At 48.0% G+C, this 27,624-nt stretch overlaps 1 protein-coding gene and 1 long non-coding RNA gene across 11 annotated transcripts in view; one reads left to right on the top strand and one right to left on the bottom strand.

The window, feature by feature from the left end:
• Positions 1 to 27,624, top strand: part of St3gal3 (ST3 beta-galactoside alpha-2,3-sialyltransferase 3) — a 202,302-nt gene that overhangs the window by 62,624 nt on the left and 112,054 nt on the right. For 5 of the 9 annotated variants that reach the window (XM_006238715.4, XM_039110705.2, NM_031697.1 and 2 more), the window contains 1 exon segment: positions 21,333 to 21,380. The exons of the other annotated variants lie outside the window; for them this stretch is intronic. In XM_006238715.4, coding sequence (XP_006238777.1) covers positions 21,333 to 21,380 — 48 coding nt within the window. 9 annotated transcript variants of the gene reach the window in all.
• LOC120102960 (uncharacterized) lies at positions 10,112 to 22,687 on the bottom strand. Of its 2 annotated transcripts, none has more exons than XR_010066607.1 (2): positions 22,511 to 22,687; positions 10,112 to 21,288 (listed from the first exon to the last, which is right to left on the bottom strand). It is a non-coding gene; the product is annotated as an uncharacterized LOC120102960 (long non-coding RNA). The 2 variants fall into 2 exon arrangements; XR_010066608.1 differs by having other exon boundaries at positions 10,112 to 21,284.

Genomic DNA, 27,624 nt, shown 5'->3' with positions numbered 1-27,624 from the left:
TGGGAACTACTTTTGACCTAGGACCTAAAAATTAGGTCAGAATTCAAATTGAAATTCTGTGTGTGTGTGTGTGCACACGTGCACATGTTAAGCATAGGGCCTCATGTGTCCAGGCTGCCCTCCAACTTGTTATGTAGTTGAGATCAACCTTGACCTTCTGCTCCTCTGGTCTCTACCTCCTGAACACAGGATTTTGTTTTAAATTTTTTTTAACCACCATGCCTTGTTTATGTGGTTCTAGGGTTCAAACTCAAGGCTTCGTGGATGCTAGGAGATCAGTCTTCAAGCCAAGCTACTTCCCCAGCCATTCTGTTGTTTCCTCTGTTTGTATGTGCTGTTTACATATGGATGTGACTCAGTGGTGGAGCACCTGACTAGGCTCGGCATGAGGCCGAGCTCAAGCTCTCTCTCTCCCTCCCTCTCCTTCTCCCTCCTCCCTCTCCCCTCCCCCTCCCCCTCCCTCTCCCTCTCGTGCGTGTTTTCCACCCCAGTCCTATCCAGGGCATGGTTGTTAAAGTTAGGATGATTAATCTAATCTGTCAATTTCAAGAAAATTAATTCCATAAACAAATGGACACCTCCCCTTGCTTCCTGGAGATTGTCAATTTCAGCAGTGGATGTGGGCCCTGTAATCCTCTCCTCTAGGTGGTCACTTGACACAGTCCGGGAGAAGCAGTCCTTCTGTGTTATCCGTTTGTAATCCCGGATTGCGGATGCTTCTGTACCAGTGTCCTGAGAGCCAGGGCCCTGTGACATCCGACTTTCAGGATGCGCATTGGTATTGGTTCAACAGATTAACGTTTAGCCTTTTCTCTTTGGGGTATTGAGGGTAGAACCTAGGGCCTTCTACACACTGGGCCGGAGGTACCAACATCTGGTACCAACATTTGCCACATTCGTTCTGTCTCCACTGATGGGAAGGTGGATGGGTCGGTGGGTGTGTCCTCTGTGTGTCTGTATCACTGCCTCTGTGTGCGTGTATGTATCCATCTCTCTCTTTCTCCCCCTTCTCCCTTCCTCTTTTTTGGAGGTTCCATTTAGGCCTCCCAACCTCACTATCAAGCTGAGGATGACCTTGAGGTTTGATCCTCCAGCCCTCGCTGCCCAAGTGCTGAAATTACAGGCATATGACACCGAGCCCCACTAACATCTTCTTTACAGAATGTAAGGAGGATGCAGTTTTTGATATTCTGTAAACCATCTCAGCTTGGTTCTAAAAAACAAGGTTCTTCTGCATAGTAGAACACCATTTCAGGCTAAAGAAACTGTCTTATTAACTCTTACATGAGTTTTTAATAGTCAACTTACTAGTCTCCAGGAGGGTGAAATGTTCTGTGGTTCAGTAGCTAGCAGATGATAAAATTTAACATCGCCAGTGGCGGGGAGACATCCTGTCACCGTGAGTCTTCTGTAGAGAGGAGCGTGGAATGGAGCTGCTCCAGCCGCCCTACTGAAATGTGTTATCGGACTCTTACTAACCACCGAGGATTGGCCAAGAAAGCCACACGTGCAGGGAGGGTGTGCTCCAAACAGCTGTCCTGGACTCTCAAAAAAGGCTCTGACAGGAACAAAGAAAATCAGAGTGAGTGTGGTGTTCCTAAGTTACAGAGGCTAATGAGGCAAAACAGCTACCGGCAGGGTAAAGCTCATCTATAGCCCACAGAGGAGGAAAAGGCAGAGAGACGTGGGGGGCGGGGAGTGGGGTTGGATGCATGGGAGTGTGGACTGTGTACGGGAACATCCAGTCCTTGGGGAGTTGTGACAACCTGTTCTTATTTCATTGCACAGATGGGAAAATGAACAGTTTTATGTCCCGCGTTGTTGTGGAAAGTGTTGCCATGTTTCCAGAAGTCTGCCACTTTGTAGCATGTGCAGGTGTCTAGTGGATTCCCCCAGTGGGCTTCCTTCTGGAATATTCAGGACTTTTGTCTTGCTGAGTAGGAACTAAATGAGGGGCTGGACAGAACCCCCAGGAGAAGGAAAACAGTGGCTAATGTCTGTGTGGAAGGTACAGCCTTCATCCCCAGGGCTGTGGCTATTCGAGGCCGCAGCTTTAAGTGTTGTGACTCTGTGTAGAGATGTGTCCTTTCATTTACAGTGTGAAAGGGGGTGGTAGGATGCTTGTTTCTTTTCTTTCTTTTTTTTTCTATTCTTTTTTTCGGAGCTGGGGACCGAACCCAGGGCCTTGCGCTTGCTAGGCAAGCGCTCTACCACTGAGCCAAATCCCCAACCCCAGGATGCTTGTTTCTTAAAGATTCCCTAGCTCCTCCCGTCTTGTCATCATCTTGTTTGCCCAGTCCTTGTCGGTTGATACTTGCGGGGTGTGTATTGGGTGACAGGCACGGTTCTCAGCAAAGGACTGAGTAATCCCCTTATCCAGGGGAGATATGTTTGTAGGGTACCAACAGATGCCTGCAACTGCAGGCGGTCTCAGGAAATGTGTATAAAACCCTATGACGTACTGGGTTTCCCTACAGATGCATTCCTATGATAAGAATTTATGATTTTGAACTGTAAGAGATTAACAATAGTAACTAGAAAGTAATGAAATGAGTGTAGCCATACATCATTAGCATTTCCTGTCTCACTACTTCTGCATCTGGGGGCCAAGACCAAGTGAAATAAGGGCCACTTGGACCCAGGCACTACCATGCTGCAACAATGGCTCTGAGAACCAGGGTTACACAGCTACTGTGTTCCCGTAGGGAGGGTAGTGCATACAGCGTGGACACTTTCAACAAAGATGCAGTTCACATCCCGAGCAGCAGAGAGCACGGATGGGACGAGACAGCAAGGGATTTCATCACACTACTTGGAAACATGGACGTTTAAAACTCAAGGGATAGTTATGTCTGGAATTTTCCATCACACAGTTTCAAGTCACAGTTGACTGTGGGCAGCTGAAACCACAGAAAGTGAAATTGTGGCTAAGGGGCGAATGCTGTATTCCGAAAAGGATGTCCTCTGGTGCTCAGCGTTTTCAGTCCCGACTAGGAGACCAACCACAGACACAAACGTGTGTGTAGTCAGGTCTGTGGTCACTCTCCAGGGAGAAGACAGGCTGTGAAAGAGCGACTCTGAGGATGCTGGCCCTCCACCTCCTCCAGCCCCTCTTCCACCGAGGTCGTCTTCTTGCATCTGGGATGTTCTCTTTCCTAGTCTTAGAGTAAGAAGCAGCTGGCCTGCCGTATGAATGCCCTGGACCCCAGTCCATCAGGATAATCCAGTAATCCTTGCTGAGTAAAACCAGCGCTCTGCCCCGCTGTCAGAATCTCCTCTCCGCCCCCAGAAGTTAGACATAGGAATTGTTTTTTTTGAAATATTCCCACTTATGAATGTTAACAAATTCAGAATTTTCCAAACGTTCTGTGGGCTACACTTGATACATCTGCGAACTTCCAGTTTACAACATCTTGGGACGCAGAAGTTTAGTTATTGGGTTAGTGAGAATTCTGGTTCAAAGATCAGGGGAAGTTCCCTTCTTGCCTAGCCCTAATTCCTAACATTAGTTTTGTTTTTAATTATGTGTAGGGGTGTGTGTGTGTGTGGTTGTCCGTGGGAATGCAAGTGTTCACAGAGGTCAGAAGAAGGCATCCGATCCCCTGGAGCTGGAGTTACAGGTGGTCATGAGCTCCCTTATGTGGGTGTCAGAACCAAACCCCAGTCATCTGAAAGAGCAGCAAACACTCATAGCCACTGAGCGCCTCTCCAGCCCCTCCTCAGTGTAACCTTAAATAAGGAATGTACCGTCTCCCTTCCCTTCTCCAAACAGCGAACACCCACATAGAAGAGGTCTGCAAAGGAGGCTTGTCCTTGGCCAGCCTCCATGGCCCATCCGGAGCAGTGTTTCATGAGGCTAGGTGCCCCCCACCCTTTTGGTACTAAGGATTCCTTGCAAGGGCCTCACACTTGCAAGCACTTCCACCGAGCTACATCCCCAACCTTCTGGTGAAAACATGTTTTATTTTGAGACAGGGTCAAGTTGCCCAGGTTAGCGTTGAATTTGCTCTTCGGCCTGGGCAGGCCTTGAACTTGGAAGCTTCCCAAGTACCTCGAATTAGGCCTGGAACACCAGATATGACTGCTAACTGCATTCTTGAAATATAATTTACGTACCATACAGTTCGCCATTTAAAGCTAAACACTCAACTCTCGTATACCACAGATTTGTGCAAATACCACGACAACTAATGAACCTTTTATAGATTAACTTTTAGTCTTCAGTGATATAGCAATGCAAACTAAAACTCCATGCTTGGCAGAAGGGTTAAAGTTTTAAAAGTTGACCGTGCATTATCGACAGGCACATGTTCCCACTGAAACTCTCATCTCTGGCAGAGATCAGAACAACTACTTTAGGAAGCGTTTTCTCACATTCTTAATGTGGCAAGAGTGAGTCTGTGTGTGCATTGTACATACTACTTTTCATTCATTGATATTTATCAAAAGAAAATTAGACCACATGCCCCTACAGAAGTCTTATTTCTCACACTACACTGTTAGAAACCATCTCAGGCTCCATAAGTACGTAAATAAGCGAGACGATTAGAGTAGAATGGATACCGCTCTGCAGGAAAAGTCTTATCATTTGTTATGTGAAATTTGACAGAAAACAGATCTGCTATCACAGAGGATTACAAAAGGAGAACTGACCGGGCGCCCCTGGTGCACACCTTTAATCCCAGCACTCGGAGGCAGAGGCAGGCAGAGCTCTGAGCTCCAGACCAGAGGTCTACAGAGGGAGTTCAAGGGTAGAGCTATCCAGAGAGACCCTGTCTCAGAAGGCTGAACTGGCCATGAGTGGAAGAGACTACAAAGGACATTAAGAAGTAAGACAGACCTGAGGGGGCTGGAGAGGTGGCTCAGTGATTGCGAGCTTTGTTTACTTTTACAGAGGACCCAAGTTCAGTTCTCGAGACCCACGTCAGGTGGCTCAACCTCCTTCGACTCTAACTGCAGGGGATTTGTGGACTAGAGTGGTGGCATAGACCAATGGGTAGGGCTTGCCACTAAGCCTGACAGCCTGAGTTCAGTTTCCAGGACCATGCTGTGGAGAAGCAGACCAACTCCTGAAGGCTGTCATGTGACCTCTACAGGCATGTCATAGCACAACTGCCCCCAAACAGATAGATAAATATAATAGAAAAGAATTGAGTGGACTACTGCATGCACTGATTTTTTACTTAGGGTATGTATGTATGTATGTATGTTATGTATGTATGCATGTATGTATGTACATATGTATATATAGAGAGAGATATTTATAGTACATGTGCAGTTGTCTAAATATTTGGTCTCAAAACAAGTTATATTATTGATTAAAGTATATATTTTATATAAATATCAAAAGAGATAATAATCCTTTTCCAATATAAAGTATTCACTATCAAAGGCCAAAATGTACTTTTTAGTTTGAGTTACCAAAACATCTACTTTGGAGATAGTAAAGCCTAACTGAATATAAAGTACACATAAGTCTAACATCCAGGCAGAAATCGTCTCAACCCCTGACAAACAGTTCTCAAATACAAACAATGTATATTCTGAACCTCCATAAAAATAATGTGCCGGGTTAGAAAATTGTGTGTGTACGTGTGTGTGTGTGTGTGTGTACGTGTGTGTGTGTGTGTGAGTGTGTGCATGTGTGCGTTCATGTGCATGTGCGTGCAGGTGCAGGTACGTGTGTGTGTGTGTGTGTGTGTGTGTATCATACCCATTTTCCTGACCTATGGCCCATTCCCTAACCATAGATACTTTGTTTCTGCAGGCTTGCCTATCCTGGACACTGCATGTGCAGTACAAGGAGTCAAGCAACTTCTGCCAGTTGTTTTTCCCATGGCGTAGTATCCAGAGCTCATCCTTAGTGTGGTTCGTGTCAGTAGTTCACGCCTTTCTGTGGCTAAGCGATGTTTCTAACAGGATAACGACCACATTTACTTATCCACACGTGACGCACTAATGGACATTTAGGTTCTTCTGGTTTGAGTCCTAGAAATAATACTTCTGTGGCTATTGTGTAAGTGTTTGTGTGTACAGAACATTCCCATCGCTCTTAGTATATTCCTAGCAATGGAATTGCTGAATCATAGGATAATGTATTTAGCCAACGGTATTAGTCAGGGTTCACTAAAGGAACAGGACTTAGAGAATGAATCTATACATATATAGGAGGGGATGTATGAGAATGACTTACAGCAGCGGTTCTCAACCTTCCTAATGCTGGGAACCTTTAATACAATTTGTCATGTTGTGGTCACCGCACAACATACAAACAATGTATATTCTGAACCTCCATAAAAATAATGTGCCGGGTTAGAAAATTGTGTGTGTACGTGTGTGTGTGTGTGAGTGTGTGCATGTGTGCGTTCATGTGCATGTGCGTGCAGGTGCAGGTGCAATAAAATGATTTTCTTGCTACTTCTTTTTTTTTTTAAAGATTTATTTTATTTATTATATATAAGTACACTGTAGCTGTCTTCAGATACAGAGGGCATCGGATCTCTTTACAGATGGTTGTGAGCCACCATGTGGTTGCTGGGAATTGAACTCAGGACCTCTGGAAGAGCAGTCGGGTGCTCTTAACCGCTGAGCCATCTCTCCAGCCCCTTCTTGCTACTTCTTAACTGTTATGGATTGTAATGTAAATAGTTTTGGAGATAAGAGATTTGCCTAAGGGGCTGAGGACCTAAGTTCGATTCCCAGAGTGCACTGGGCAGCTCACAACTGCAATTCCAGTTCCAGGGGATCTGACACCCTCACACAGATATACATGTAGGTAGAACACCAATTTACATAAAGTAGAAATAAATAAATAGTTTCTAAAAAGAGAAAGATTTGCCAGCAGAGTCCCAGCCCACAGGCTGAGGACCACTGGGTTACAGGCTGTGGTCCAGCTAGTCCAGCAATGGCTGCCAACCAACAGAAGGTCCAAGAATCCAGTAATGGTTCAGCCCACAAGGCTGGATGTCTCAGGTAGTCTTCATGGTACATCAGAATCCCAAAGAAGAAGCTCATACGCCTGTGCAGGAATGGACTCCCCAGTGAGAGCCAGCAGGCAGAGGGCAAATGCTTCCTTTCTTTCATGTCCTTTATATAAACAGCCACCAGAAGGTGTGGCCCAGATTAAAGGTGGACCTTCCCACCGCAAAAGATCCAGACTACTGTTGGGTCTTCCTGGAGCCTCAGAGATGACTTAGCAGTTAAGAGCACTGTCTGCTCTTCTAGAGGACCCAGGTTCAATTCCCAGAACCCTCATAGTGATTTACAACCGTTCCAGTTCCCAGAGATCTGATGCTCTCTTCTGGTCTTCCTGGACACCAGCCATGTATGTGACACAGAGATACATACACAGACACACACCATACACATAAAGATAAAATAAAATAAATTTTCATAGTGGGTTTTTCCACTTCAAATGATTTAAATAAAGAAAAAAATCCTGTTGGGTGGTGCTGGCAAACACCTTTAGTCCCAGCAATTGTGAGGCAGAGGCAGGAGGACCTCTGAGTTCGGGCCCAGCCTGTTCTACAGAGCAGCCAGGACCACGGGGAGAAACCCTGTCTTGAAAAACCAAAAAGAAAAGAAAAGAAGAGAAAAAGGAAAGGAAAGGGAAGATCCCTCGCAGGTGTGGCTAGCCACTTGGGTTTCAGTTAATTCCAGATGCAGTCAAGTTGACAACCAGGAATAGCACCAGGCCAACTGAGGAACCCCCAGGTTAGCTCCCAAAGCAGGTGCATCATCTTACCTTGCCCCCTCCCCATGCAGTGAATGCCTGTCTGTCTCTCCCCTTCCCCCTCTCCTGATGCTTAACCACCTGTTGCTGCTTTTCGGTCCTCCGAGGGTGGGGCCCCCCAGAGTCCTAGCATCGAGCTCTCGTGCATCTCTGCATTTCTCTCCCAGATGGAGGACAGGGTGTCATAGGCGGAGACTAAAGCGTCTTCCTCTCCCAGGGCCCCTGGTGTGCACGATGCAGGCCTCGTCCTCACAGGCATTTATAGCATCCATTATTTGGATTTTAAAACAAGTCCCGGGAAACATGTCCTTTAACTCACACATACTTGGGGATGCATGTCTAACGCATACAGCTTTTTAAAATAAAGCAACCAGGGACTGGAGAGGAAGCTCAGACAGTGCTCTTCCAGGGGACCGTTTCTAGCTAACAACCTTCAGTTCTATGGGATCCATGCCATCTTCTGGCCTTTGTGGGTACCTGGCACGCACATGGTGCACAGATACACATGGGAGCAAAGCACCCATACACATAAGAATAGTAAAGTAATATCTAAAAATTGTAAAGCAAAATTAAGGGATCATGTTACTATGTCTAGTAGTTTCTTAATGTCTTCTAATATCCAAACCATACTCAAAAAATCTTGTTTTTCTTTCAGATTTCTTCCCATTGCACCTTAGAGCTTGCTCCAAACAAGGGCCAAACATTTGCTTCTTTTGTCCTTTGATTATCTTTCATTCTGATATTTAAATTTTTTAAAATTAATTTGGTTTCATGTATGTGCACAGGTGTGTGCGTCCTCTACACAGGCAATACCTGCAGAGGCCAGAAGAGGGCGTGAATGCAATAGCACCGGATCCACAGGGAACTGTGAGCGGCCTCCTGTGGGTGCTGGGATCACACTCAAGCCCTCTGCAAGAGCAGCAAGTGTTTTTAACCACTGAGCCATGTCTTCTGCCCCATCTGCTATTCTTACATTATTTAGACACATAAAACAATTATAAAATTAATAATGCAAGACAGTATTTCGTAAGTCATTTAGCTGTGTGTAATATAATGGGAGACATCTGGGTTGCTAGTAGACACTTTTTTTGGCCTTGTTGGTAGGTTATGTGTATGTGAGGGAACCAGGTCTATTAGATTTAAAGTCCCAGGCCTATCACTGCAGGCTGCTCAATCTCTTGTGGATAACTTCTAGTGTTTTGTTTTCAGTTTTTAAAAAATATTCATTCTTTAAAAGCACATATATACAATACATTGTGAATGTATCGGTCCATCACCACCTCCCTCCTCGGTGCCATTCACTCCATGCCCCTCCTCTTCAGTGCCGCCCACCATTGCTCCACCTTCTCAGTGTCCCCCCACTCCATGCGCCTCCTCCTCAGTGCTACCCACCCTATGCTCCACCTTCTCAGTGTCCCCCCACTCCATGCCCTTCCTCCTCAGTGCTGTCCACCCTATGCTCCTCCTCCTTAGTACCGCTCACCCCTTGCTCCTCCTCCTCAGTGCCGCCCACTCCATGCCCCTCCTCCTCAGTGCTGTCCACCCTATGCTCCTCCTCCTTAGTACCGCTCACCCCTTGCTCCTCCTCCTCAGTGCCGCCCACTCCATGCCCCTCCTCCTCAGTGCTGCCCACCCTATGCTCCTCCTCCTTAGTACCGCTCACCCCTTGCTCCTCCTCCTCAGTGCCGCCCACTCCATGCCCCTCCTCCTCAGTGCTGCCCACCCTATGCTCCTCCTCCTTAGTACCGCTCACCCCTTGCTCCTCCTCCTCAGTGCCGCCCACTCCATGCCCCTCCTCCTCAGTGCTACCCACCCTATGCTCCTCCTCCTTAGTACCGCTCACCCCTTGCTCCTCCTCCTCAGTGCCGCCCACTCCATGCCCCTTCTCCTCAGTGCTGCCCACACTATGCTCCTCCTCCTCCTTAGTACGGCTCACCCCTTGCTCCTCCTCCTCAGTGCCGCCCACTCCATGCCCCTCCCAACCGCACATGCTCCTGTTTTGTTGTTACTAGTAAGTCACTGAGTCCAATTAGTGTTGCTCTCATGCACAGGGCTGTGGAGCCGTCCATTCAAGCATGGGCAACCTACCATCAGCCACATCCCCAAAGGAGGGTGACTCTCTCTAGCTCAGCACCCACCAGTGGTCAACAGCTCCTCCACCAGGGGTGGGCCCTCAGAGACCCCTCTCTTCTACATGCTAGAATATTGACTAGCTTGGTCTTGTGCAGCTAACTATGGCTGCTAGGGTTAAAGTGTGCTTTACCCCTTCCTGACGCCGCGTGTCTGGAAGTGAGAATTTCACTCTCTTTCTTACCTGCCAGCTCTTACATTCTTTTTACCGCCTACCCTGTGATATTCCCCAAGCTCTGACAGCCTTGGTGGATACATATGCAGTGACACAGCTGAGACGTGTGTGTGCGCGCGTGTGTGTGTGTGTGTTTCAGTGTTTCAGCATTTTGGCCAGTTATGAGGCTCTGCACTGCAAAAAAGAAGTTCCTCTGGTCATTGAAAGCAGCACAAATCTATGAGTGTAGACATGGATATTTGGACGGCAGCTTCATAGCATAATTGGCAGCATGACTGTTCAGCAAAACAACAACAGGAAACACTGTGGCAGGGCCTCATGTCTAATCAGAGAGCGGTTGGTTAACTTCGTAACCATTGTGCCACAACTGCACCAGTAGGCTAGTTTTTCCAGGAAGATTTTTGTAAGGTAGCACATGCAGGGTCCAGTGCTACGTAAAAGCATCCATTTCTTTTCTCCTGAGGCAGCCTGTACAGCACCTTCTGGAACTGTGGAACTTTTCCAGCAGGGAGAGGGTTTCCTGGTCCGTTAAGGGAGACTTCTCTCTGTCCTGCATCCTGAGTGAGTGGTGTCTTAGGGTGTAATGTGGGGCAGCCTGGAACAGTGGCAGCAGCCTGTGCTGTTACAAATGTAACCCCGCCCACCTTGACATGAGAGCCAGGGATCCAAACTCAGGTCCTCATGCTTGTGTGCTGGGCACTGAACTGACTGAGTCATCCCCTCAGCCCCCAAAGACCCTTTAAGCTAAAATAAAGCAAAAAGAAACAAACAAAACCAGAAAAAAAAAACCACCAAAAAACTCTGTAGTTCTGTAGCCCTGTGGTTTTAGGAAATTTTCATTGAATAATCTCTTTAAATTTTTTTCCTTTCCACTTTTTTTAACCCATTTTAAAAAAAAGTATTTATTTTATGTCTATATGAGTACACTGTCGCTGTCTTCAGACACACCAGAAGAGGGCATCAGATCTCATTATAGATGGTTGTGAGCCACCATGTGGTTACTGGGATTTGAACTCAGGACCTCTGGAAGAGCAGTCAGTGCTTTTAACCACTGAGCCATCTCTCCAGCCCCTCTTCCCCACTTTTTTCTTATCTGCCTTTATATTTTAGATGTCATACTTTCTAATTAAAAAATGTTTTATCATTTCTGTCCCTAATTTTTTGTCCCACATTCTGAGAGTTTTTCTCAATTTGTTTCTAACCTTTTTAAAAAATTATTTCTGATATTATATTTTTAAAAAGATATATCTTTATTTATATTGTGTTTATTTTTTTAAAGATTTTTTTATTTATTATCTATAAGTACACTGTAGCTGTCTTCAGACACACCAGAAGAGGGCATCAGATCTCATTACAGATGGTTGTGAGCCACCATGTGGTTGCTGGGAATTGAACTCAGGACCTCTGGAAGAGCAGTCAGTGCTCTTAACCTCGGAGCCATCTCTCCAGCCCTATATTGTGTTTCTTTATGTGTGCTTACAGAAGCCAGAATAGGGCAGTAGAACCCTACAACCGTACTACCCGCAGTTATGAGGTGTCCCCTCCCCCGCCGTGTGGGTATTAGGAATTGAACTCAGGTCCTGGTATTCTGGTATACTCTCTCACAAAAATGGAGCCGTGTCTCCATCCCCTAAGTGCTCCATTTCAGTGATACCTTCTACAGAGACTTGATGTAACCAACAAAGCTTACAATATTTACTGGTCATTTACAGAGAAAGATTTCCAATTCCCAACTGAAACCCATTTTCAACTGCGTGACTGATTCCTTCCCCTTTAACTTCCCTGGGCGCCCACTCAGAATAACCAACACCTGAGTGTATGTTCGACTTCCCCCATGCGTCCCTGTCCCACTGCTTAAACCTGTGTGCTTGTGGGTTGCCCCAGGCCTCAGTTGGTCTGTCTGCAATGCTTGGTGACTGTCACCAAAGACCTCATTAACTATACTCGGTGGGTATGTATTCATTCTGCATTAATGGCTATTCTTGTCCATAGGACAGAATACCTGACATAAACAACTTAAAAGGAATGATTTATTTTGGCTCCGGAGTCAGAAGATTCAGTCCATGATCACTTGGCTCCATATTTCTGGGCCCATCGAGGGTCAAGACATCGTGGTTGTGGGGGACAGGGGCACAAGAGCTAATACAGAGAGGGACCAGGGTCAGATATAAGCTCAAGGACAGGTACCAGTGACCACTTCCTCCAGCAGCCCCGTCTTTTTCTGTCAGCACCTCCTAACAACACTGCCATATTTTGGAGTCATCTAGGAATTAATCCAGTTATATATAGGTCAGAGTCCTCAGGTTCTAATCATTACCATAGACTCCTTCACAGATACCCAGGAGAGCACTTTACCTGTCTCCTAAGCACATCTTAGTCCACAGCTACACATCCAGACTGGCCCTCCCCACTCCTCATTCCCCTCCGTAGCATTTGAGATTGTGTGGCTTCCACACTTAGGCACTTACGTGAACCTGCTCTTGAGATCCCTGGCACCATAACACCACGCTATACCCTTCTCATCCCCCATTCGGTTTGCTAGAAGGGTCTCCTAATGTGCCTACCCGTGTACATCTGACTGTCTCTCTCCACTATTACAGTGGGGTGTTTTGAAGTCTGTTGACATCAGTTTACTAGAAAAAAATTTTATAATGTCTTTCTCTGCCTTTCTGTGTCCACTTGATAAAACCCAGACTCCTAACATGGCTTCACACCACCATCACAGCACGGACTTTAAAACTCTTTTTTAATTCTATTTTTTCTGTACATGTACATGTGTGTGCTCGTATGTGTGAGTGTATGTTTGTATGGGTATGTGCTGGTACGTGAGTATGCTCATAGACACATGTGCTCCCATGAGTGGCACACAAACACATGTATGCACACATGTGTGTTTGTGTGTGAGAGAGATTAGAGGACAACGCTCAGAAGTCAGTTCTCTTCTTCCACATGTAGGTCCTGGGGATTGAACTCAGGTCATTAGGGTTGGCAGCGGGTGCCTTTACCTGCTGAGCTGTCGTGCCCACCCTTAGCGATTTTTAAAAGCATTCTTTGCATGAAATTAGTATAAAAACTCATTTGTCTACAAAAAGCTAAAATGATGTGAGTATATTTATAGTCGCTCCCATTTACTGTAAAAACTTACGGCAGAAGTATTTCGTTCCAGCATGCTGCCTCTAAGTCTCACAGTGGTGGGGTGTGGAGTAATGTTTGATTTGTGCAGCATAGAGATGTTCTAAAGTCTGTAAAACTGTCCTGGGTGGGAGAGAGAGCCCAGTCAGCAAAGGGCGTGGCTAACAAGCAGGAGCCTTGGATTTGACCCCAGGACCTGTGTACAAGGAGGGGGAGGGGCAGAAACCGCCACCCCTGGAGCTTAGCTTGCTGGCCAGGCATCCTTGCCTTCTTGGCACATTCCAGGTCGTGAGTGACCCCTGTCAAAAAAAAAAATAAAAAATAAAGATAAGGAATGGCGCTGAAGGTTGTCTTCTGGCCTCCACACACATGTGCACACACTTGTATATGCATACACAAACACACATAGCAGAAGAAGGAACCTATGAGTCTCGGGGTTCAGGTGAAACTTGGTTCCCACATTACCCTTTCTACATAGGAGGAATCAGATCCAAAGACATTGTGTGTGTTAGGGGGAGGGCAGTCCGTCTAGGAAAACATGATAGTCTGTCTAAAAACTGGCACCTTCTGGGCCATGTCGTGCCCTCGGACAGCTTCAGGTCCCTGCCTCTGCCCTCTGTTCCCTCACTGACCCCTATCGTTTGTGCCCAGGATGGACCATCCAATAGCAGGAACAGTTTCTTCATCCCCTGCCCACCCTAGCCTGCCTCTCTGCCCCGTGGCCATGCTCTTGGCTGGCTTTCACTTGAGACTCCATGGAAAGATGCTCACTCACTCCTGCGGCTACCGGGCACACTACCTGGGGGTGGTCCCGTTTCTCCCTAGGGCAGCCATCGATCTTTCCTATGCCCCTGGAGCCCTGCAGCTCACTCCCAGGGATTTACTCTTAGTTCCAGCACGTGCCTGTGTCTATCTTCCTCCCTGCTGCTACTTCACACACACAGGTGTGTAAGCAGTGCCACCCCCACGGCCTAGCCTTCCTTCGAGGGCCGGCTTCTCCCAGCCCCAGGGACTCTCCTCCCAGCCCCAGGGACTCTCCTGCCTTTTGTCTCCTGGTATGACATAGCAGTTTTTTCCCCCTTAATTTCATGGTGACTCACTTTTTAAAAATAGTCTTTGACTTTTTTTTTTTAAACCATAGTCTTTGTATTGACTGGTTCCCTTAGTCACATGGATTTCTTACCTCCTGAAAGAAAGCCTAAGATATTAATTAGGTCCCCCGAAGCCACACACCCCTCACTTCCCACACCTCAGTGCTTTTGCTTACTCATTCCCAGCCTACCACTGTGGCCTGCTTACCTTGCACTGGCTTAGGTATCTGCCCCTCCACATCTTTCTAGCTGTTCCCAGTAAAAACCCCTGGACCTGAACTCCTACCATAATTCTTAAGGCTTCTAACACTGTTAGTCTGGCTATCTGGACATTCCTGGACTCCAGGGACCAACTTTGATTTTTCTATCGCCCTTTATTCCCCTCACTTGTGTGTGTGTGTGTGTGTGTGTGTGTGTGTGTGTGTGTGTGTGTGTGTGTGTGTATGCGTTTGCATTTGCGCATGAGTACATATGCAGGCATTGTCCCTGCATTTGTGTATTCTTGTTTGCAAGTGGATTGGTACATGCGTGTGTGTGGAAGCCCTAAGTTGTGTCACGTGCTCTCCTCATCTGGTGTGCTGATTTCCCATAGTCTAGCCAGCCAGCTTGTCTCTGATGTCTGAGGTTTCACCTGGGTTCCGAGGATCTGAACTCCAGTTCTCAGCAAACATTTTGTCCACTAAGCCATTCCACTAGCCTCTTCAGTTCTGTAAAGGCTTTGGAGCACATGCTTGGTAAGCTCGATTGATAAAATCTGAGGAGAACCTTCTTGGAAGAAGTTTACCGTGCCCTCAGCTTCCACTCAGCTGAGACCTCGAGGCTGGACTGTTGGACGGAACCTGATCCCACTGAAGTCAGGAACGCCCTCCTTCTGTCTCTCCAGTCCGGCCACCATCTGCGCACCATATTAGGACGCCCTTCTTCTCATCAGTTCTCATCGCTCTTGGCTCACTCTCCTCGGACATTTTTTTCCCCTCTGTGTTTCTTAAGTAATCTGTTTATTCAAGTTTTGTTTGTGTGTGTGTTGGGGGAGGTGAGGTTGAGAGGGAAGATGCTGAGGAGCTAGGGCTAGGGAACTTGATCTAAGCAGTGGTTAACCTGGAGACATAGATAGCTGAGTGGACGGTAAGACACCACCTCTGGCTGAAGCCATAGCTCATTCGGAACAGTGCTTGCCGACTGTGCATGTAGCCCTGGGTTCGATTCTGTCACTCTATAAAACCAGGCACAATGAAGAATACCTGTGATCTCAACACTGGGAAACAGGAGGACCAGGAGTTCAGGGTCATCCTGTAATATATACTGAGTTCAAAGCCGGCCTGGGATACATGAAACCCTGTTCCAAAAAAAATAATAAACAAAGAAATAACAATAAGAAAGTAGAGTATCATTTCTCCTAATAGACCACGAGCCCCACCCCCACTCCCAGCCAAGTCGAAGGCTCTTCGTAAAGCAAGATTGGGGACTACAGCTGTGACCCATAGTCTCACTTGTCCTCTGCTTCTTTTGAGTCAGCCTGTGAATGTGTTGGGCCTGGTGACAAGCGTGCTTTTACACCAGCCATTAGGAGGGCGGGGAAGAGAGCAGGAAGCATGCTGCCCAGAGGGGATGAGCCCCCTGCAAAGGCATCCAGGTAGCAGGAGACGGGAATAGGAGACTCCTAGCGGTTGGTCAGGCCTCATGGACACTGAGCAGAGCCAAACCCTAAGGCCCTGAGGAGGGATGCAGAGTCTTAGCTGGTTACCACAGAGGAAGCAGGAGAACGTTTTGAATTGAAGATGGAGCTTCGTCTCTGTGATGCTCTCAACAGCAGGGCTCTGTCTCTTCACCGTAGTGTTTTACCTTGTAGGCTGCAGGACCAACCATCCAGGCTGGCCTGGGCCCCACCCAAGCCTCCCTTCTGTGCTGTGATTGCTCCTCGCTCCCTAATACTCCGTGCTTCCCAATGAACGTCTCCAGCAGGCAGCTACCAGGGAGAGGCTTGGCCTTCCTGTAATCAGGTCACTCAGTGGCCCACCAGTGGGCCACGCTTAGAGAAGTCAGCCTCAGTTTGCACAAGCCCGGACTGCGGATATGGTCTTCTCTCTGTCTTATTTCTCATTCCCGTTCTGTTTGTTGCAAATCCCAGAGCTTTCCCTTTAAGGATCCTTAGTGCTATCCTGCAGCCCAGCCACCAGACCTCACAGTTTCAGCTCAAGCACGACTCCCTCTCCTCTGTCGTGTCTGCCTCCTCTGTGCACCTCCTGCCTCAGTCTCCCTCTCCTGATCCACCTTCTACTCTGTTGGCAGGGTAACAGCTCAGTTCCTATGAAGCAGCCAAGTTTCTATTTGGGAGTACAAGCCAGAAACTTTACTGTCCAATTTTTTAAAGCTTTTGTTTTGTTTCTGATGTATGGTAGCAGGCACTTTGCCCCTGGCACACTCCCCTCAGTCTCGATGAGGCTTTTGTTTGTTTGTTTTAAAAAGGCTTCCTGGGGCCCGGAGAGTTGTCTGGTGGTTAAGAACACTGACCTCTTTGCTAGAGGACCTGGCTTTGATTCCCAGCACCCTTACAAACATCTGTGACTCCCAATTCCAGGAGGCCTAACAGTCTTTTCTGGCCTCGGTGAGTACCAGGCACACAAGCGGTGCACAGACGTGTATGCAGGCAAGACACCCGTACGTGGGCTGCAGAGATGGCTCTGCAGTTAGAGCACTGCTCCTGCGGAGGACGCAGGCTCAGTCCCTAGCTCCCACGTGTTGGCCCACAATTAGCTGTAATTCCAGTTCCCAGGGATGTGTTGCCTTCTCCTGGCATCTGTGGGGAACGGGCACTCATGTGGTCCTCACGGAAGGAAAGCATTCATACATTAAATAAAAATCAATACATCTTAACAGTTCTCAAACACATGAAAAAGTTTTTTAAACAGAAAACTTGTGCTGTTGAGCAGGACACAGCCGTCTCTGCATAGCAGTCTCTGCTCGGCCTCTCCGTCTCTCCACAGCCACAGGCAGATGTGGCAGATTTCTTTCAACACTTCCCACCGTCCGGCTTTCTCTGCTGCAGCAGTGTGGTCCACTCCACAGGGAGGTTCTGGGGCGTGCTCTCCCTCAGCCTGGAACTCCCTTTTAGCCCTTGCTTTTGATGGTTTCTGTCTTCAGGTCCTGGTCCACATGCCCTAAACACTGTATGGGTCATGTCTGATCTCTCCTCCCCAAACCCCCACGCCTTGGCCTTTTAACATTGTGTCATAGTCTTCACATCAGCCACCACTGTGAGAAATGGCCACTGTGAGAAGTGGCCTCGTTCATTTTACTCACATGGCATTCACCCCTCTCCCACTAACATGTGCCTTTCCTGAGACTAGGGATACTCACGTTCTTACTGGGTCTTGTGTGCAGGGGTTAATATTTTCTGTATTAAGGAGCAGCGAAATCACCCTGATCAGCATTTTTTTCTGTCTTATCACAGGGACATGTTAGTTTTCTATGTTTGAATTCTACGTGTTTGCTTGGCAACAATCTGTTCACTCCTCGGTCTCCCATTCCTGAAGCTTGCATGGGTCGGATAGCAGAAGATCGGGATGTGGAATGTGTTAGCGTAGCAGCCGGGCGGCACTCCAGAGTGCAGCTAATTCACACATGCCTGGGGCTTTCAAAGCCTGACCCAAACTTAAGAATAATCGGCTGTCTTCTCCTCCCTGTCCGTTCATATTCTCCACATTCTGCTTCAGAAACCAGACACAGGAAACATCTGACCGTAATAAAAAGCGTCCAGTAAACCCTAGCTTTCCTCGTTGCGCGGCGAGCTCTGTCATGCTTTGCTCTGGGATTCTGTTCGGTCACTTGTGCAACACACCACATGGCCGCCTCTGGCCTAGGAGCCAGGGACAGCTGGAGACTGGAACGCTCAAGGAAAAATGACTGACTTGTTAGCTCAGAGGGAGAAATCTGGATTCCTGCTCCGTTGCCTGCAAAGCAAACCTCTCACTTTGTTGAATGCTAAGTTTTCCCGTAAGCTGTCAGCGTGGTTTATAACTAAAATAATCTTACATCCTCTAGAATAAACACAAATAATGAATCACTGAACTGGTCTATGCCTTTAAGACTCAAAACGAAATTCATTTGAACTTACACAAAGCATGAATATGTCACTTGCTTCCTCCCGTTCAGGACATCTCAACTCTGAGGCACGAGTTCCCTCAGGGAGCACAGCGGCCGTCCCAGAGATGTTTGCAGAGACTCTGCTTTCCAGGAGACACCACCTTGCCCAGGGCTTCCCTCCCAAGACCCTGATCACACTTTACCTGCACCTCGACACCTTCGAGGCCTGCAAGGCAGAGACCGCTCTTACCGAGCATTGGATCTTGGGACCGTTTGTGGGAGGGGTCTAGAGATGGAGTCCAGTGAGGGAGTGCAGCCTAGCTTGTGCAAAGCCCCGGGCTCCATCCGTTGGACCGAGGAATAAACTGTGGGAAGGAATGGAAGAAGAAAAGAAGAGAAGCGAAATTGGGTCATTGAGGACTTGATACAACTGGTCTGAGCTCTCAGGATGATCCCAGTAACTGAAAAGCTGAGCCCTCAACACGAATAATGGAAGAGCTCTGAACCCGCCATGCCTTGGCTTCCAGTTCCAGTTCCCGCTGGAGCAGTTTTTTTCTTTTCTTTTTTCTTTTTTTCGGAGCTGGGGACCGAACCCAGGGCCTTGCGCTTGCTAGACAAGCGCTCTACCACTGAGCTAAATCCCCAACCCCTGGAGCAGTTATTTTTAATCTTTTTCTTCTCCCCTCCCCCCTCCCCTCTTCACACACACACACACCCTCGTTTCTGGTCCCAAGTAATACTCTCCCGCCTCAGCTCAAATAGCTGGGACTCCATTGAGCGCCAGTACCCAGCCCCACCCCCACCCCCACCCCCACCCCCTTGATGCAAACAACCATGTTCACTGCGGACATTTTTGTGGACTCTTACCACCAGAGGCAGCCACCGTCAGCAATTACTACTCTGTAGTTATTTAAGTAAGGTTTAGCTGGTTTTTTTTTTTTTAACATGTGGATCAAAAAATTTCAAAAACAGATTCACTCAGGATTGCTTATGAGTGTGAAGAAAACAAATTACAATTGGAAAAATCAGGTGAAAACCAGGTACTTAAAATTTCATCATTCTTTTGAATCTGTGTGAGATGGGGGTGTGGGTGTGCAGGCCTGAGGTTGACACACCGTGTCTTCTTGGTGTATACTTTTTATTTTGAAACAGGGTCTTGTGCTGAGCTCTGAGCTCACACGTCTGGCTGCCCGGCTTGCCCTGGTGGTTCCCCAGCTCTGCCTCCTGCACTCTGCGATGACTCGATGACTCCGGACATCACAGCCACCAGCTTTCTCACACCCACTTGCTTTCTCACAGACCTGCTAGGCCTCAGCCTCCACCCCTCACCCTTGCCCAGCCAGGGTTTTGTTTACTGAGCCATCTGCACGGCTCTTGAGCTGCCTTTATGAAGGGTTGCTATCTGGGCAGTCGACTCCTCAGGAGGTCTGATGAAGCCTCCAGGTGGGTGAGACCTTTCTCCTTCGCACCTTGGCATGCCAGGGTTTAAAAGGAGGAACATACCTCACGGAGAGGAAGCAGACATAAACCATGCCGATAAAAGGGTAGAACTCCTGAACTAGACTCCGTGGGCACACAGTGTGGCCGGCTGCTCATCAAGAGATGCTGTGTCCACCTTCCTGTAAAGAGCAAGCTGCCCTGCCTTTTTCTTGGTGGATTTCAAAGCTCACGGTCCGCCCTTACCTGAAGATGCAGGATACTTGCCTCTGGACCCTTTCAGGAACCACATCTCCAGCTCACTGCCCCACAGTTCTTAGCAGATATATTCCCAAAGGGTTGCCTGAAGGGTTTGTGATCCAGGCATTTCTCTCAGGCATGGCTCTCAGAGTCACGTGTGGTGTTGGTGAAGTAACCACGAGCGACCAGCGGTTGCAGCTGGTTCTGTTGAGCTTTAGATGCTAGCACAGGGGCCTTGCTCTCTATTTAAAGTCAGGATGACGTTGAATTTCCATGTGTAGTAAGATCTGAGAGACACTGTAGAGCGGGCTGTGGGGCACACACATGTCCTGTATGTCTGTCTGGCTAGAACGCTCTGCAGCGAGTGAGACTTTGAATCTGACCTCTTCAGTCTGGGGTGTTAGGACCACGCCTCATGTAGGTATCCCTCGCGTGTCACTGCTGTACATCATTACCTTTATACCATCGGTTGGGTCATACGTTAAGAGACAGCCATACGAGTCTCCCAGCTACAAACTCAAGAAATGTTGCAGGAGAGAAGCATCACCCGGTCCCCTCTCTGCTAGGCCTTTGAGTTGCTTGGAAACACCTGCTCCCCTCTTCCTTGGGGTCTTTTCTGACATGAGGCCGTCTCTCTGCCTGGGATGTTCACTCCATTCTTGTTCGTCCATCAACCCTTAGCCCAAGGGCCAGCTTCTCCAGGGAGGTTCTCCCGCGCGGCACCCTCAGGCCGGTCCCTAACACAGACTGCAATCTCTCCTCAGATTTGTTCTCATCTAGCTAAGTGGTTTGTTCCCTGATAAGGTCTCTTTCCAAGATGAAAGGCAAGGAGGCCCGCAGGAGTGCAGAGCTGCGGTTGCCGCTGAGCGCTGAGTCTTAGATAGTGTTCTAGCTCATAGTAGATGCCTAACGAGCATCCCCTGACCGTGTGAACGAATGGAAGAAAGCACTATGGACCCTGGGTCCCGGAACTGTTTTCTCTCTCTGCTTTGGCTGCACCCCCCACCCACTCCCCTTGATTCTGCTGTGATTGCAAAGGCCCCGGTGGCGTGGGTTCTGTGCGCTAATACCTTCCCTCTCTGACGTCTTCGCTTTATTATTCCAGCATATGCTACAAATTATTATACGCTACTTTCCCCGTTCTAGGGGGGGTGGGGCGGGAATAGCAAACAAGCGCGAATATGGATATAAGAAGGCGAGCCGCCACAGGGGAGGAGTCAGTGCTTTGAGGCTGCTGCAGGGTTTGGGTGGATCCAGCAGGCACCTGTCTGACGACAGAAGAAAGACGTGAACTTGTCCTCTTGTGTTACAGATTCACTGATTCTTTCCCTTGACTCCGCTGGACAAACCCTAGGCACAGGTACCAACCCTCCCCCTCTATCACTTCTTGAGCCCTTCGTAGTAAAGCCCAATGAGTCTCGAGGGTCCTGGGTGGGAGGGTGACAGAGCCACAGAATTATGGGAAAGGCCCCAGGGTCTTCACCATAGAGGGAGCAGAAGAGGGACCCAGCGGGAAACACTTTCCCAGTTGTTTTGCAGGTGGACCCTGAGCTGGGTGTAGTGGCACTGGCAGAGGCAGGTGGGTCTGTGAGCCTGAGGCGAGCCTGATCTACCAGAGGAGTTCCAGGCCAGCCAGAGCTGCGTATCTTTAAAAGAAAAAAGAAAAAAACAAAAAAACCAGTCTGCACTGGGACGGCACAGCTGCCACTTTCTCCTCCTAGAACTGCGATGGTTCATGTGAGAGGATATCTAGTCTGTGAATTCATGCCCCATCTCAGAGTAGGGCAGAGGACTCAGGGACCGCCAGTTCTGGTGATAAGCCTCAGGGCTCACCTACACGATGGAAGGCAACTAGAGCAGCCCAGCTTCCTGAGGGTGCCTCGCCCTCCATTGTACATTCACACACACACCCTTGGGCTCAGGTAGAGAACTCCAGGACGGGGAGCAGCGCCCCTGCCTGCGCCAGTCACAGGCAAACACACCCTCCCTTCCGGTGTTTATAGTACAGACCACATGAGGCCAGAAGGTGGCTATCCCAGTCAGACGCAGTCCACCTTCTCTGCCCCATACCTGCATTCTTGTTGGCAGGGCAGGAAGGCTGGACAGACAACTGCTTTGATTTTTCAGCTTGCCACTTGCCCCCCCCTCCACCCCCCTGGAACTCAGAACAATTTCAACCAGGGGAAGGGCATCCCCGTATGATTAGGTAAAGCTGGCCTACTTCATCCCAGGGGTGCCGCCCTGAATCCCAGGGAGACTTGGCTGGCCTTCAGAGGGTAGTTAATCTCTTCCGCTGACCTCATATATGACTAATTCACGTTCACAAGGTCCAGGCGGTTGTGTTAGAGAGGACAAGATGAACACCGTTCCTACCACCAAAGAGAGGGCCTACTCTGCATCTGTGCTGTGCAGAGAGCCTTACAAGTCCCTCGGTTACTGGTCCCTCAGACTAGCTTAGATTTCTCTAGTTGACCTGAAACACACAGTTACCTGTTCAGGGCCCATCCATCCCTGGCCAGCTCAAAAGCTCACCCTCGGCCTTCGCTAACCACGTCATGCCACATGCGCCTGGGGCTCCTCCACCAAGATGCTGAAGTCACTCAGCAGCCTGGACAGACAAGGAGGAGTTCTTAAAGGAACCCCGAGCTGCATCTGTGTGTTCTGAGAAAAGATTGACGGTGTAATACATCACACTGAAGGACTTTTATTATGAAAAGACCCCGTGACAGACAGTGGGAAGGGAGCATGAAAGAGAGATTAGCATCATCGTCAGCGAAGAATCTGTCCTAGAGCAAAGAAACCACAAAAGTCATTAAGTGTGAGCAAGCCAGTGTGGAAGTGAGCAGAGGGCTTGAGAAAGCTTCAGAAGAGAGGTCAGTAAACCTAGGCAAAGTTCTCAATTACGTTGGTACCCGGGAAAGTGAGACCGAATCCCATCGAGATATCTATCAGTCCAAGGAACAACCAGACGTGAAAGCTTGACCGTCCAGTGTTGACGGGGCCATGATGGAGCAGAAGCCAGTCTCCGCCAAGTGAGAGGCCGAGTTTACACAATTGCTTCAGAAAAGACAGAGACAACGTGTAGATAAGTGTGAACCACACATACCTACCCCCTGACAACTCCTCTTGACAGCTCTGTCACAGGGGTGGACGCTATACGTGCCCAGGTACCTGTTACACGTGAGAGGACTGCCACACTTGCCTGTGCTCTTGTGACAGCCTCCGGTGTTTACAGTGAGGGACAGGCCAGTTCACACCCTGCCCTTTGACCCAGCCTCGTTCAGGTCAGGGAGGTGGCTCTCCCAGTCCCAGGCAGTACTCAGAATTGTAAAATCTGAATATAATCCACATATAGGGAAAAACAGTAATTATGTAAGTGTCCCATTTGTAAGGAACAGAAGAAAATTATCAAACTAGACACAGATTTATACATATAGAACACGTAGAAGTCTTTTTTTTTTTAATTTTGCTTTTTTAAATTAATTTTTTTTCTCGAGACATGGTTTTGGTGTGAAATCCTCACTGCAGAGAGAGAGAGAGAGAGAGAGAGAGAGAGAGACAGAGAGAGACAGAGAGAGAGAGACAGAGAGAGACAGAGAGAGACAGAGAGAGAGAGGGAGAGAGAGAGAGAATGAGAGAATGAGAATTCTGGCTGCTGTGGAATCTCTTTGTGGACCAGGTGGGTTTCAAACTTGTGGAAATCCTCCTGCCTCTGCTTCCCAAGCTCAGAGTTAAATGCTGTGGGCTTCATGCCACACCTGGCTTTTGCAGATGGTGTCCCTACTTGGAGCTGGCTGGGTTACTCTCTGTGTAGCCCAGGGTGGCTTCCCTTTACCTTGGTCTTCCAGGTTGCTGATATTGCAAATGTGTGCTCATGCTACCAAGCCCACTGTAAGAGATGAGAAAAAAATTAAGTTTTATTTATTGTATTTTACTTTTGCGGGGCTCTGAATTGAACCTGGGGCTTTGTGTGCACCAGGCAAGTGCTCTACCACTAAGCTACGTGCCCAGAGGTTACACAGATGAGTCTTAGAAAGAGCAGACAGGCAGGCAATAGGAATATATACTGGTTTTCATTTGTATGAACTTGAAAAGTAAAATGAATCCACATTTATTTACATTACACAAGTCCATGTTAAAACAGTAAGGAGAAATAAGACTGGATTCTGGCTGGGCTGGTAGTGGGAACGTCTCAGAACTAGAACATTCTCCTCGTGACCTGAGTGGGGGTCAGGAGAATGTCCCTTTCACAGTAATTCATTAGGCTGTACGTTAAGATCTTACACACAAAAGCTGTAACACAGGCATGCCGCAAGCAGCCCTTGCCTGGAAACAGGAGGAGGAAGGGACGGTTAGTGGCCATGGAACATCACTGTGTGTAGAGTTCTCAGCCCTTTCCCATGAGCCAACTCTGAAAGCAAGGCTTTGGGACAGAGATTGTTCAGGACCTTGACACAGAGAATAAGTGAAACACCTTATTCAACACCAAATAGCAAGTCCGTATCAGAGCTGGGCTTGAGTGCAGGCATTCTGGTGCCAGCATCCGCACTTGTCCCAGCAGTTCCTGCCTCTTTTCTCTTCTTAATTTCTTAATTTTCAAGGGGATTTTGATCCTTTGCCTCCATCACTCCTGGAGTTATAAAAGCATGTACTAGGTTTAATTTGCAAATGACTATGGACCACAGGGTGTAGTTCTGTCTTAACCAGGGTTCTATCACTGTGACAGAACACCAAGACCAAAAGCAAGTGGTGAGGAAAGGGCTCATCTGGCTTACACAGTCAGTCATTGTCCATCCTCGAAGGAAGGCAGGGCAGGAGCTCAAGCTCAAACAGGGAAGGAACCTGGAGGCCCTGGCCTGGGAGGGCTGCTGCTTGCTGGCCTGCTTCCCCATGGTGCTCAGCCTGCCTTCTCATAGAACTCAGGACCACCTATTGAGAGTTGACATCACACACGGTGGGCACACATCCATCATTAACCAAGAAAATGCCCAGCAGACTTCTACAACCCAGTCTTATGGAGGCTCTTTTCTCAAATCAGAATCCCTTTTCCCAGATGACCTTGGCTGTGTCTCAAGTTGACATAAAACTAAGGACACAGGCTCCCAGGTTTGTACATGGTCCACTGTGAAAGGAGAGAAAAAAGGAAGACTCCTATTCTTTTCTGTCCAACTCTCTTATCGTGGAGGATAGATTTAAGCTGATCAAAAGCCAGCTTTATCTTTTTTAAAAACTTTAAAAACTAATAAGTTGCGTGTGTTTGGGTAGGTATGTGCACATAGTAGGCATGCAGATGCCATAGCGAACAAAGTCATTTGATCCGTTGGGTGTCCTAGAGCTCCAGCCACCGCCGGCTCTGGGTGCTGGGGACTGAACTGAGGTCTTCTGGAAGCAGTCAGTGCTCTCAACTGCAGAGCCATCTCTCCAGCCCCAACGTTTTTTAAAGTAAGCATACAAAGTAATGGGTTTTGTTACACCATCTTCTTAAAGGCATATCGTATGCAAACTCTGACTTCGGTTAGGACCGATTCTCACTTTACCCAGCATTCCCTTTCCCTGACTCCACCTGTTAGTCTCCTCAGGTAGTCCCACACCAGTGATGTTCTCGAGGAACACTGGCCAGCAGTCTTCTGCTTTGTGTCATTCCTGAGAGCAGGGAGAGCCAGTTAGGCGGGCTCTGCTCAGCAGCCACTGGACTGTTTTACATGGAGAGTCTTTTCACAGCACTGGGCATACCACACTGCCAAAAATGTCTTCCTATCTTAGCAAAACAACTTTGGACTTAATCCCTATCTTATATCCTTTCTTTAACATAAGTAACTGGACGTAGGGAAGTGAGATTCCATCCTAGATAGGGACTGATCACTCCCCATGTCTCTGTCACAGAGCGCCGCTAATGGCTTGGACAGAATGCATTGCACAGCTATTTGAGGGCCCTGAAACATTAGTCACAGCAGACAGGTTGGGAAGAATACCAGAACTTAATGCATTATCAAACCGGCAGTGTGTTTCCCAGTTTCCCCTCAGTGTCCCACATCCCAGAAGCCCACACCCCAGCAGTGGACACCATACAAACAGCTCCAGGAAATGGCCTCTGGTTACAGCTCTAGTGTATGTATGTATATATGTGTATGTGCGCGAGCATATAGTGTGTATATGGGTGTGGGGGAGTTCCTAAGGCCTAGACAGAGGTGCGTGTGTGTGAGAGAGGGTCCCCTAAGGCCTAGACAGAGAAGGAAACCCCATGGTTTCCACACAGGAGAAAAAACAGAGAGGAAGGAAGTGCTCGAGAAAGCGACTCCGAACATAGGCTTTCAGGATCCACCAAGGGGCAGATGACCTCCCAAGTGTCAGCAGGACACAGGTGGCACACACAGAAGGTCTGGTAGGCTGGAAAGTGGTGCTAACGGGGAAACCACAGCCATGGAAGGCTGGTCAGGACCTGCTGCCCAGATCCTGCTCAGTTGTTCTAAACAAAATTAACGCTTCCATTAGACCCATGTAAGACCTTGAATTTCATAGCACAATGATGAAATATCCAGGATATAAGCCAAAAATTAATTATCTTATAAAGAACCAGAGAAAGGTGCTGGAGAGATTGCTCAGTGGTTAAGAGCACTGGCTGCTCTTCCAGAGGTCCTGAGTTCAATTCCCAGCAACCACATGGTGGCTCACAACCATCTTCAATGGGATCTGATGCCTTCTTCTGGTGTGTGTGAAGACAGAAACAGTGTTCTCATATACATAAAATCTTTCAGAAAAATATTTTTGTAATTAAATAAACCAACTATGGACCCCATTGGCTGATGAAGAGTGTTTGACAGACTGAACCTCTGTTTGTGAGAGGACAGCTCAACACTCAAAGGAACATCTTGTAGAGAGCATGAATGTGATCAAAACATGTATGAAGCGTGTTTTCTCAAAGAACTAATTAAAAAAAATTTTAAAGAAAGAAAGGAATGTCTTTAGACTGTTACAGGACACCGGTAAGGACCTGTTACAGCCCACAAGCCTGAAATCAGGCTCCACCCCTAAAAGTCCCAGAAAGCGGTGAAGCGAGAATGGGATTTAGATGAACAAGAAAGAAATTAAACTGCTGTTTCGGTGATCACACAGATAGCCCCAGAGTGTACGAATTGTCCCCACAGACTCCAAGAGCTTTATCCAAGTTCAGCAGAACCCGAGGTCAAAACAAAAAGAAAGGTTAATTGTGACACTAAATACAGGCAATCAGCAAAGACCTTGAAAAGTTCCTGTGAACAAACGTTCCTAAAGCAGAGAATTTATGGATAAAAGTGAATCACTCAGCTGCAAACACTCCTCACACTTCAAACTGGGAGTTTAGGCCTGCTTTTCCCCTGCAGGAAACATACCTGCACCCACCCCTCCACCCTGTCCCACCGCCAACCCCACCAGCCTCACCCCCTGCCCTTTCTGCCCCCTTCCTCCCACTACTAGAAGGTCCTGTCCCCTCTTTTCAGGACCAGAAACATTGTTTGGTACTGAGCTGTCTGTTGCCTCCCAGCGGCCTTTCCCAGCGTGCCTGGTTCCTGTTCCGGCTCTCAGGGCCTTCAACCACGCACGCTGACCACGGTCCTGACTGACTT

The sequence above is a fragment of the Rattus norvegicus genome, chromosome 5, assembly GCF_036323735.1.
Source record: "Rattus norvegicus strain BN/NHsdMcwi chromosome 5, GRCr8, whole genome shotgun sequence".
Classification (NCBI taxonomy): domain Eukaryota; kingdom Metazoa; phylum Chordata; class Mammalia; order Rodentia; family Muridae; genus Rattus; species Rattus norvegicus.
This window is presented reverse-complemented; position numbering and strand designations above follow the sequence as displayed.